Here is a 13,043-nt window from a genome sequence, read left to right as displayed (position 1 = left end):
GCCCATGCGGGGATCGAACTGGCAACCTTGTTGTTAACAAGTGGCAACCCTGTTGTTAAGAGCACTGCCCTCTAACCAGCTGACCGCTCTAACCAGCTGACGGCTCTAACCAGCTGACCGGCTGCCCCCATCTGTTAAGTGTTTTTAAAAATTGTTTATTTGAGGCGCTCAAAGGAAAATAATAAATCTATTCAATCCATAAACCCCCAAAGCAATAATGCAGGCATTAGTTCTCACCATATCTTAGCTTTCCAATACAAGACTTCGTTTAATCACACTAGACTGCCTTATTATCTAGGATTAAAGTAAGTAGTGAAAACTTATCTTGGCTAATTGGCAAAACCTTGTAAAACACTGTCCTACTGAGAACATTACGAATAAAAACGATTTAGGCAAGGCGGAGCCAAGTAACTGAGTAGCTGGATGAACGTGGGCAAACCACAGAATCCCTCTGAGCATTTTTCCTCCTCTACGAAGGATGACAATGCTCACTGCTTGGCGGGGCCACTGGGGGGGTTAACAATGCCGTACAGACGGCTCCTCGACCTGCGATGGGGTCACCTCCTGGGAAACCCACTGTAAATCGAAAATGTCTCAGTTCAGAAAGCACTTAACCTACCGGACGCCACAACGTGCCCTACCCAGTTTCTACTGAATGCGTTACCACTTTCACAGCGTCGTAGACCAACACATTTCAAGTCAGACCATTAGGACATGGAACACCAAGCACAACGCTCGGCACTGGCCAGACGTGCTCAGGAAACGCGTAACTGCTGTCACGGTCACCGTCAACACAAAGCAGAATTCCAAACATAATGACACGATGTGCAGATAAATGTCAAATGTCCTTATCAAAATACATCATAATGAACAATTTCAGCCAAGTTCTCCTGTAATGTCTGGCACGCGTTTAATATGAGTGGTAAAAAAGAAAAATGGCTGCTTTCAACGTTTATCTTTTTGAGTTTGAGAAACAACAGTGTTTTCGAGTAACTCTTCCTTCTCCATGTGGTTCAGCTTCCTCAAACGATGTCAACCAAGTACCAACATTAATAAAACCAAACTTTAGAACAGTCCTTGGCAGCACGTACAATACGAACAGACACAGCGCACTACGCTAGTCTACCTGACACTACAACTCTCCACTCTCCACACAACCTTCACCTCAAAGAAATGTCTATTCATTTTAACCTGCAAAATGGTGTTCTTGGAGTGTTTATCCAGTTTCTCAGTTCTTCAGAAGCAACTCCAAATATAAAACCATGCTCTCCTGTCTGTCACTCACCTATGAACATTTAAGATCACACATAATAGTTCATCTGTAAACATGAATGTCAAACTGCTCAGGAAATAATAAGTTTTAAAAACAGTAATTACATCTGTAATTTAGAAAAAGAACCTAGAATTCACATTTAAATAAAGCACAGCAAATTGTTTCTTTATTGTCAAACTGCAACTGAATTTTAAAAAATGAACTAAAACTATTCTGAACCCACCACAATAAGGGTCTTGTCATTTTTTCACTGTTTAGAAAACGTAATCATAATCAACCCTTTTTTCTGTATTAAGCAAGTCTCACCTTTCCATTTACATAGGGGCAGGAGAACCAGAACAACCCAAGTATAGTCAGCGCACAACATACGAGCGTATTTCCAAATACACTCAATTATGATGTTCGAAGCAGTTATCTATCATGGCACATACTGGGATTTTTAAAAATTCATCCACTAAAATGAGTGAAAATTTTGCAAAATGCTTTGAAAATGTTTAATAAATCCATATCATTTCCCTGTGAACAAGGTTATAACGTAAGAATCAAAGGCACTAAACAAAAATAATGACCAGCTGATTTACCTAAATTCGGAGCAATTCAGTAGCAGAATTAGAAGTAAAAAAAAATTCTGACTCCTACCGTTGACGCATATTAAAACTGTACTGAGCTTTCAAAAATGGACCACCCCAAAGGCAGAAGTGGTAACTTGGCAGGCAGCCATCAGAGATGGGACACCCGGTCTCAGCAGACATCCTCAGCTACAAGGCAGCGAGAGCTACATTAGGGGACGAGGACACGCTCACTTGGGTCGACCGTGAGACGCTTGCAAGCCACAGGGCATTTAATGCTGGGGCCGTATTTCCACAGAAACACTGCCACCTCCAACTGCCGCACGCCCTGCCCGCCAGGCACCCAGAAGGTTCAGGGCCCGTCTGCCATCATCCTCAGGCACCACCGCGGGGCCTCCGCCCTTCCACTTTGGCCAAGGCGCCCGAAACAGCTGCCAGCTGCTATGGTAGGTGAGGAGATCAAACTCCACTGAAGCCCACCTGTTTTCTGCATTTATTCAATGTCTCCTCTAATTTTAACTTTAAGTGGAACCAGTCTTGTCACTTCTCCTCTGTTGTCCACCACAAGTGAAAGCAGACAAACAGCAGCACGTTCTGTAGAGAAGAAGGCATGGGAATCCTGGGTTCGAGTTCTGACTTTTGCCGCTCATTGGCCGTGAGCTTGGACGAGTGACCCAACCTCACTAAGTTTCCACTCCCTCCTCCATGGAGGTCTGGAGAGCACAGAGCAGAGGCTAAGCTCAGCACCACTCGGCACCACCCCGGGCTCATTACTGTGTCCTGCTGCATGTGTTTCTCCCTGTTGTCTAGCAGTGTCCTGTGACCTCATGTCCCTGGCTTTCTGTCCCCACCTCACGTGTTGCTCTTCCCTTCTTCCCCTCCTCACTTGACTTCCCACAGGTCCTCTCCACAGCTCCACTTGTGACCACCAAGGGCTCCTGCCCACCCCCTTCTTATCCTGGACCCCACACACACAAGCTAACACACCCAGGAAGTCTGATCTGCACTGAGCTGCAATACAACAGAGACGCTCCGCCCTGGACGCTCCGCCCTGGACAGTCAAGATGCTAAGCTCAACGCCTGGTGGAAAAGCGGCCCCCATGTCCATTTGCAGAACTGAGTTTCATAATTCAGAAACACGCATGCGAGTTTCTAGGTGGCCCTCACTACGTACCAGCCCAGCAATAAATGTCCCCAAATGCTAACAGTAACATCCAAATGCTCCCTCTTCCAGGGGCTCTCAGCCCCTAGAACTTGACGGGGTCCATCCCTGTGTCATTCATGTCACAGCCACCGAAAAGCCACCCCTGGCTACAACCTATGGTCAGCCATACTTCTCTCTCTCTCATGACAAGACCTATCTTGTTCATTTTGTTGGCCGGTCGTCCCCTCGCTCTCTAGAATGTTAGCTCCGTGAAAGCAGGAACTTGGTGGCTGGAGTTCTCTGCTGTAACTGCAGCACCTGGAATAGTGTCTGACACAGACACAGCAGACACTCGTTAGGTAACTGGGTGGGGCTGGGGGGACGGACCAGCCACGGCCACCACGGCTCTGACCTCCTCGCAGTCCCAAGGCGGCTCTGCGCTCTGAAACACCCCATCCTGCCATCCAGTCTAAGGAAAGAGGCCCCAGCCATTCCCGCCCAGAGTTCCCTTTTCCTTCTCTCAATGCCAACAGGCCTTTAGTTCAGCACTTCATTTTTTAAAACTCCTCAGACCAAGAGATTTTGCGTGTGGATCTCTTACCTCCCTAAAGCCTATAAATTTCTATAGGCTTTGTCACCTTTAGAGAGTAATTTCAAACAGGTACTATGTCAAAAAAATAGAGTGCTCGTCACAGTACCAAGGTTTTTTTATTGCAATGATTTTGAATGTAGAGACAGATGAAATGTTGCCTTTTTAAGCTGATTTATGATTTAACTGCTCTGTGGTGACTAAAAGTCATCTAGACAAATACTATAAACTAGTGGATACTCTCAGGAACCATTTAAAGTTTTTATAAAGGATTATCTGAACCTGCTAAGTGACCTTAAGGAACAGTGCTCTTTATCGTTCATTACTGGTTTTCTTACAAACTTTCTGTCTTCTTTACTCTCCAGCTCTCAGCTATTAAACTACTTGCTGCTATAAATAACTCTTCTCACCTTCTAATTTGCTGTGAACAGGAATGTCAATAGGTCAGAACTAGGCCTACAATAAGGGCCAATGGCCAGAGTGAGGCTTCGCCATGGAAGGGCGAGGGGACACCCACTGCTGATTCGGAGCCTGTGCAGGTGCTCTACAAACACGACTGACAAAATGAGTCACAAACTTAGTGGTTCCTCTGCAAGAAACATGTACATAGCTGTCAGCCACATTCTGTCAGTGGCACTAACAGGTACATACCACGGACTCAATACAGTACAGAGCTGCTCCTTTTTGCTATCCTTTGACAGCAACCCTGTGAGGTCAGGCTGCACAAGGATCACTCCATGTTTTGACACCCTCTTTTAAAGCTATGGAAACTGTGCCCCAGAAAGGCAACATGACTTGCCCAGTCACCTGGTTAAAAAAACAGGGGTTCCGTGTTTTTCATTCCTTCCACTAAGCCCACTAAGCCCATTTGTATAAAGCCACTGTTGTTTCTTGTGGCTGAAAGAACGTCAGGTAAAGCTCTAATGTAGCCAAGAGGGCAGGGCACCAACACGTTGTGCTATTCTATGTTTGAAAAGCACGTTTGCCCACAGTCATTTTTACAGCTAACAAACAAAATCAATCTCTCGTTTCTCACACTGACAAATAAGGGACAGAGGTGGAGAAGATGGTCAATACTTCCAAATTCGACCCTTCTACTTTACTTGAGAGCATAATCTTTCTATGGTTTGAATTAAAATAACCTGAACCATCCTACTGAAAACCCTCCCTTTGTCTCTACCTGAAAAGTTTAATCTGTCCCATCCACGAACTTCTCATGTTCAACCTCATGGACTGGTTGGACATGTAAGAAGCTGCTGGACAAGTAAGAAGTTCGGCTAATTGCAAAACTGAGAATCCAACATTCTAGTTCAAAACACCCAACATGTGCACATCTTTGGCCCGTGGCAAAACTGCATGCTCCCTGATCAGAGACAATGTGAACTGTGTTCTCACAGCACTGTGTTCCCTTTCCTTCACTACAAGTTTGTGTGCGTCTTTGTTTGCCAATCAACGAATATTTATTGAGGGCCTATTCCATGCCAACCATCTAGGTGCTGATCACAACTTACTGATTTAATGTTTGTCTCCAGACCACAGGCGTTATGAGAAGAGTTACTGCTTCTTTTTCGCTCCCCATCGCGCTGTACAACCTAGCAGAGTGCCTGGCACATGGCAGGAACTTAAGGAACATTAGTTGAATAAATGAGAGACAGACAGAGAGGGAGAGAGAAGGGGCCACTTTGTATGTGAAGGAATCGGGCTTTTCACTGCCCAGAATGCACCAGCCATCCAATGAACTCTAAAAGGCACCACATGCAACACACAGCTGTAGGCTCAGCAGCTGTCATGCAAAGGAGCCGGGGCCTAGAACTAGGAAGAATTCAACCCTTTGTTTCTCTCTGCCGGCCTCATAACTGAAATAGTTAGGCCCGCTGTCAATCTACCTGTCAGCTACATGTCCTCAACATCTGGGTTTCAGAAACACTAAGTTAACATTGCTACTGAATGAAATTTATGTTGATTTACTCCCTGACATCACTGCCTGAAAGGGTATTTACATGTCTGAGGTCACACATAAGACCTAAATAGAACCGAGTTAATATGAACAGTGCTTCATTTCAGGTCTTTGCAAGCTATAAATTAGCTTTCATGGAGTATTTAATTTAAAAACCAAAAAGGTTTGACTCATTATTTAAACTCTCCAAAGTTTAGGTCATAAAGTTCAAACAGGACTCTTTACCAGTAAGCTGTTGGAAACAGACTAAGTTCCAAGAGTTAGCCTCATGTATTTTAATTAAAACCTAACATTCAGTGGGTTCTATGCTGCCCAGAGTAGTTATAAAAATAATAATAGGATAATAAGAAATATGAACTACTCAATGACATAAAAACCCAGCAATCGAGGTTTAAAAATAAAGGTATGTAAGGTCATGTATCACTGATAAAATAAAAGGTTTATTTTCAGTTTTTTCCTCCAAATCCAACTAAATGAATAGATTTTTTAAAAAGGTTAAAATGAAAAAGCAAAAAATAATAAAATGTTCTAAACATGCACGCCAAACAGAAAAGCTTTAAAGTTTCCACTAAGCTATGAATATATTTAATATTATATTTTATTATATATATTATTAATAATAATGAGTTAGTTATGCTGAGTCGCAGAGTAAAGATTTCCCCTTCTCCCCAAACTCCAGCCCCTGCAAATCACAACTTACCTGGAAAGGCTGGTGACATTAGTTATAAATAAAATGAACACTACATAAAGGAAAAAGTTGAATTATGTGAAGAGTTTGCAAACAATTATGCATTAAGCCTAATGTCAACAAAATCTCAATACTCACTTAACACCATAAAAAAAAAATTGAAACAAAACAAAACCATCTGGGAATTTTTTAGACCCTGATCACCTGATTTAGGATCAAAGTATTTAATGACCTAAAACAGCCACAAAATCACATTCAACAAACAGAGAACATGCATTTAATAAAAGGCCCACAAACTGTCCCTTGGATGAGTTAGATGCATTTGCATTACACTGTGAAATACAAAGAATATGTAATAGGAAAATCAGAAGACTTCTTGCCTACATTTTTAAATATTACTTTTACATTTTTCCAAAATCAAGTTTATGTCATGATTTTATTTACAATATGACTTCCACAAATCACTTTGCAATGTTCTGAGTAAAGGACAGACTACTAAGTCCAGACAGATAACAAAAATTTAGTTAAGACTAAGGCGGGCAAAAAAACAAGTTTTGTATTATTAGTAGGAAACTGCCACACTGTGCCTTGGCATATATTCACGAATTCACATTAAAAAATCTTCATTTAAAAAAATCCCAACAACGTGTCAAAGTGCCAGCTGGAAATACAATATATCCAATTAAACTATTTTCCTACCCGGAAATCATCCCCTCCCTTTTCTAAGTTTGACTACGCTTTCTTTACCTTGGTTTGAAAACGTGATTAAAACAAAACTACTGGAGTTGAGTCAAAAGTGACAAAACAACACAGTCGTCAACTTCCATTTTGTTAATGGCCTAATTTCGGGAAGATCTGCTGTGCTGAGACCTTAAACCACCCCTGTAGAGTGTTGCAATCCTGCGCGGCGCGGCCTGGCCCCGCGTGGAGTGGGGTGGGGTGAAGAGTGGCAGGGCCCGTCCCGGAGCCCAGCGCAGCGGCAGGGCCCGGCGCCCAGGGGCACGGAGTGGCAGGGCCCGACCCCGCGTGGAGTGACACTACCCGGCCCGGCCCTCGAGGAGGGGCAGTGTACCGCCCGGCCCGGCCAGTTCTCTCTGCCCTCTGGGGGAGGCGAGCTCATCCGCCACAGCGCGTCCGGCCCTTCCCGCACAGTCCCGGGTGGGCAGGAGGCCACTGAATCTGCCAGAGCGGAAAATGTCACTCTCGGAACACATTTTATGACGCGTTCACTGGCAAATAGCACAAAAAGCTAAGAATATACCGGGCGTGCGCGGCTCGGGGGACACCGGCTGCTGCTCCCGCCCGCAATTCCAGCTATTTTTGATGTCCGCCGAGTGAAGTGACAACTAGCCCGAGGGCGGCGCTGGGGTCCGCGCACTTTTCCACGTCCGGATTCCCGGCCCCAAGTTAGAAAAGCGCCCGAGCGGCGTCCGGCGCCGTGATTCAGCAGCGTCCCGGGGGGAGGGGGGCGGGGGGGGGACCGGAGCGCGGGCCAGCGGCCGGTCCGGAGAAGGTCACCGAGAGCCACGGGCTCCGCCGGAGCGCGGATCCGGAGTGGCAGGGGAGCGGGCATCGGCTGGCTCCTACCTTTCCTGCTTTTTGGGGAGCTCCGCTTGCTCCGGGCGCTGGCTCGCTCTTCCTCAATCGCAGCTGCTATCTCGGGGTTGTCTTCCCCATTGTACCAGACCAGGAGCTCCTCGCCCGGTGCGATTGGCTGCGGGGAGAGAAGAGACAGGGGCCGAGCCAATCAGAGCGGCGGTTGTTGGCGGGCGGGGGCGGGGTGGCGAGACGGAGGCCAGCCCGGCAGGAAGGGCTCCTAAACCCTCTGCGGCTGCGGGCTGGGTGGCTGCGGGAAGGGACCCTCTGCTGGAGGGAGGACCTCACTTCCCTCCCGCCTCCTGTCCTGGGGGTCCGCATGGCCACTATGGATCTGACTAGGAGAGATTACTTTAAACTCAAAACTGCCATAGGCTGCCGAATCTTAGTGTTCAAAGCCCCACGACTACCTAGGCAGAAGGAAAAATAAAACACGGAACCATTTTGCCCACAAAATCTAGCTGATGAGAAATTTAAAGTACAATTAGAAAGAACCAGGCGGTTTGGAAAGAACTGCTGAAAACTAATGACCAGTGCACGGTTCAGATTCCAAGAGCAAGTTAAGCGTGATAAGGAAGAACTATGTGCCACCCCACATTTATAAGTCACTGCTAATTCTACCATGGAAAGGCTAAAAAAGAAGAGGACACACAAGTGTCCTGGCAGTATATTATCTACACACTGCCACCACCCTGCTTCGATCTATGGAGAATTCACCGCCTTGCCTCTCGACACCACACATGGAGTTTACATGACAAATTTAGAAAGAAATGCCTAACAATACCTACATGTAATATGCTCCTAAAACATTCTTAACAGCCATGTGAGTAGTGAGGGCATGTATCACCATCATACTGATTACATCTAGAATAACCTGAAGAAAAACTAAGGGAAAGGTTATACTCCTAAATAGAATTGAAGGAAATGGCTTATCGGTTTCTCTCACAATGATTCATCTGTGCAACAAGTTCCAAGAGTATCCTATCCACACAAGTAAAATTCCACCTGAAACCCACTGAATAAAATTAGAATCCATGAGTCCATACTGATATAAATGAACGAAAGAAACAATGAATGAATTAATGAATGAACAAGTCAACACCTAAGAAGGAAAGCTCTTCCTTAAAGTAGAACCCAACTAATCAATGAAAAAATATATATAATAGAATTAGAAAATCACCAGTTTGCAATCATCACAGTAATAACTGATTCAGGCAAGAATCATCAACGGATGCCTAAAACTTGTAGGTGAAAGTCTGAGTAACAGAATACTTGCACGGTCTCAAAATATCTCCCATAAAACATGTATTAATTACAAAGGAGAAAATGGTTATCTTTGTAAGACAAATAGACATTATGTGTCTCCTAACACCATGCACAGAAAAGAACAAAGCATCACTTCTAGAGATTTCTGCCCCAAATGCATGAAAATGTAATTTAATCATGATGAAACATAAGAGAAGCCCAATCTGTGCGACATTCTACGAAATGACCAGTTCTCTCTAAACTAAAAGGTTACGAAAGCAAAGGCTGAGGTTCTGTTCAAACTAAGGAGGCTGATCAGACATTATAACTGAATGCAAATGAGTTTTCTTTTTCTATAAGGACCTGATTGGAACTGACAAAATCTGAGTAAGGCGTGCAGATTAGCTAATACTGCCAGTTAGTGTCCCGAGTTTGATCAGTGCACTGTGGTTATGGCCTTCTTTTAGGAGCGCGGGGAATCCCACCTATGTCAGTTTTGGAACAACATAGTTCCTCGCTTCAACATACCTTCCAGTCTAGATGATACCCTTGAAAGTAAATATTATTTTGTTTCATTCTATGCAGAACTCACTGTTTATATAGTCCAAATTTTAAAATATTCTAAATTCTTTAAAACAAAAGAACAAGCCGCTCTTTGCTCCCCCAACAGTGGCTAAACCTGCCGTCTTCTCATCTTTATTAAATTATGTATTATAATTGCCTTTCTTGAGTCAGTTAAACCTAAATCAAAAAAAACTTAATACATACAAGATTTTAATGAGTTGAAATATATAAGATTTTACAAGTCAATACATAAGATTTTTATTAGTTAAAGTAGCCATTCCAAATGCCTTCTGGTACTCTGATGAGCTAATCTGTTTCTGTTGAAGGAATAGGCTTTTTTATTTAAATGAACAATTTATAGTTCCAAATGTATAATTTGCTTCTCCATTTCTCTGTTGTCTCATATTCATGAAATGATGATATCATAATATTTGAAATGATTAGGGTTTGCAGAAATATGTAAAGACTTAAATAAAACCAAAGTGAAAAAGAACATGGGAAGGAGTAAGGAAAATATATTCGGAATTTATTCCTAACCCAAAGAGCATAAGCAGAACATCGTCTAAAGGGACCCACTGGGCATTTTCGTGATACCTCCCAGACTCAGAGCTTAAGCTTCCATGGTCACGCCACTGCAATCTCTGAGGAGTACCAACAGTACCAGCAACTGAGTGAAGTTAAATACGTATCAGCACAAACTCTTTACTTAGAGGGGCATTCTCTCTTTTGTTGTCGCAAAACACAATACAAAAACACATCAGAATCTGTTTTTACCTCAAATCTAATACAAAATCTCTTAATGGCTAATGAGCTTGTGGGTAGCTATATTAAAAGCAACGTGATATGTTAGGTGTTGAATAACCTTCAAAATCATTAGCAGCGGAGGTGACTATTGTATTATCGAGCTATATAATTCCCAACTGCATATTAAAACAGATACACAAATAACAGACCTTTATGAAGAGGAAAATAGCACATTTAAGATTTTATAAGTCAAATTTCAGAATAAAATAAAATTTATGTTCTTAAATACAGGAAATACAAACCCACATTAAAAACAATAAAGCCAGAAGTTCAAACCTCTTTTTTTATATATTGTATTTTGATGTTGAACAAAAAATAACAACAATTAAGAGACTTTAAACTCCTCCTAACTTTCCTGTAGGTTCTGACAGACTTACTGAACCAAGCATACTCTCTTATCTAAATCTCAGTAAATATTATATAAACTTGAAATTTTACCAGACAAATTAGGAAGAGTCAGGGCTTCCAATAAATATTCCTAACACTAGGTCAAAATAAGAGAAATACTCTAGAATAATGGGAACACACAAAGCACATCCATGCTTTCCCACCTGCAGTCTATTCCGCAACAATATCTTTTCAGTCACAGGTCAGACAACCTCAACTCCTGGGTCGTCTGAACTCCCGGGTGAACTAAAGATGAAAATCTCGAACTTCTCCGCTCAAGCCACTAGGGCCCCCCATGATCTGGCCCCTGCCCACCTCACCAGCCTCATCTAACCATGCCTCTCATTCCAGCCACACGGACCTTTGCTTTATTCCTTTGGGGAAGAAAACCCCAAATGTCTAGCTTATTCTTACCTCCAGGCCTTTTGTCTTACCGGGGCCCTTCCTCCGAGTGTGCTCTCACCACAGAAAACTCTGTGTGGCTGCTGCTTCCCGTGCCAGTCGGGGCGTTCAAGTCTTGTCTTCCCTGACTCACTAGAGCTGACGCTGCCCTCCCCCTACCTAGTCTCTATCACATTTTATTGTCTTCAAGGCACGTATCAAGATCTGAAGTTATTTTGTTTACTTATTCACTTGCTTATTATCTGCCCCCTCACCCATAAGTCGGAAGTTCCACGAAACCACAGACCTTATCTGTTCTGTTTGCTGCTACAGAAGAATACCTGGTACATACTAGACAATAAATATTTGTCAAACTAATGAATAGAAGAATGAATGGATAGCAGGCTAACAGTTAACTTCTGGGAATTTAAAATAGTTTTTAATCATATTACAAACAAAAACAGCGCTTGGATTTTCCAATTATCCGAGTGATAGTTGAGAAAGTGATATAGAGCGCAGAACATCACACGTAATTTGTTTACAAAGTCTAACCCACAGAAAGCTTCATCCATACTTGGGTAACCACTAAAAAGAAATCTGAAAGGTCTTGTGCATACCTGAGCAAACATCAAAGGTCAGAATTGGGGGAGATCTACAAAGATCAGAACTATGCTACTTCAGACGAAGGTAGGTAACAATACTAGCAGTAGTGTAGCTAGTTAACACTTGAGTATTTGGCTTAGACTAGCAACACTTCACAGAACCTTACACATATTATCTTGTTTAATCTTCACAACAACTTTACGTATTAATTTTATTATTACCTCCATTTCTACAGATGAGAAAACTAAGACAGAGAGTTGAAGTAACTTGCCATGGTCACACAACTGGAAGCCAAAATCTACTCACAAGGCAATCTGCTAGGCCCCACTCCTAACCATGACACCATCACGCCCCACCCCAAAACAGAGGCTGTCATTCATTTAGCACTTACTAGGCGCTAGAGCTTTGCCCGTAATCACCTACGAAATCACCCTGCACCTATGACAGCAATACTGCAATTAGCTCTATCTTCCAAATAAGGGAACTGAGGCACAGAAAGGTGACTTGCCTAAGGTTACACAGCTAGTCAAGTCACCATGACTTGCCTTGGGTCACACAAACCGCCCGGATCTAAACTGAAGTCTGGCTTCAGAGTTCACTCTCCAAAACACTATGTCTCTTGCTTCTAGGTGTTTCTCCGATTTGCTATCAGAGATGAACACAGCCTTATGAAGGCACTCCGAGGTGTCCGGACATCTCCCTGGGCTCGCTCTCCCTGGGAACCTCATCGGTACCTCCCTTGATTGTCTCAGACTCATCCCCCGGCTGGCATTTCATCTCCACCAGGATTCGGTCTCACAGATCCAACCCAATGCCACGATTACTTTAAATAAATTTGAGAAACAGAATGAATTCCTGAATCATATTTTGAATCTAATTTCAAATTTCAGTGCAACAAAACTGCATAATCATACCTACTAGAAAATCATGCTTTTACAATATAGCAGAAAGAAAATGGAGAGAAGGTTGTACAAGTTTTAAATGAGAAAGTGGGTGTATATGCAGCAGAGGAAGTCCAATTGGCTAAAGACAACAGGAAAAGAACAGCAAAGGAAAATGAAGCAGCTATTTGCTAACTACACTCCCAGAAGTCTTTGCGCTGTCACACAGGCAAAACCCAGCATGTGCAAAGCTAACTATCATCTTAAATGCTTGCTCATCTAAAGTTTTCAACTCCATGGAGATCATTCTCTTTCATGGACTGTCCCCTAATCTATGACATTTTTAATAGAAGTGAGTAAAG

The 13,043-nt window shown here is 43.1% G+C and overlaps 1 protein-coding gene across 4 annotated transcripts in view; it reads right to left on the bottom strand.

The window, feature by feature from the left end:
• The window catches only part of PRDM2 (PR/SET domain 2), a 112,715-nt gene that overhangs the window by 55,963 nt on the left and 43,709 nt on the right, over positions 1-13,043 (bottom strand). For 3 of the 4 annotated variants that reach the window (XM_033113400.1, XM_033113401.1, XM_033113402.1), the window contains one exon: positions 7,808-7,934. In XM_033113400.1, the coding sequence (XP_032969291.1) occupies positions 7,808-7,934 (127 nt within the window). Of the gene's footprint in view, positions 1-7,807; positions 7,935-13,043 lie in introns of those variants that run through there. The other variant, XM_033113403.1, reaches the window with a different exon arrangement.

The sequence above is a fragment of the Rhinolophus ferrumequinum genome, chromosome 9 (genome assembly GCF_004115265.2).
Source record: "Rhinolophus ferrumequinum isolate MPI-CBG mRhiFer1 chromosome 9, mRhiFer1_v1.p, whole genome shotgun sequence".
Classification (NCBI taxonomy): Eukaryota; Metazoa; Chordata; class Mammalia; order Chiroptera; family Rhinolophidae; genus Rhinolophus; species Rhinolophus ferrumequinum.
The sequence above is the reverse complement of the archived record's forward strand: the minus strand, read 5'-3'. Positions and strand labels throughout refer to the sequence as shown.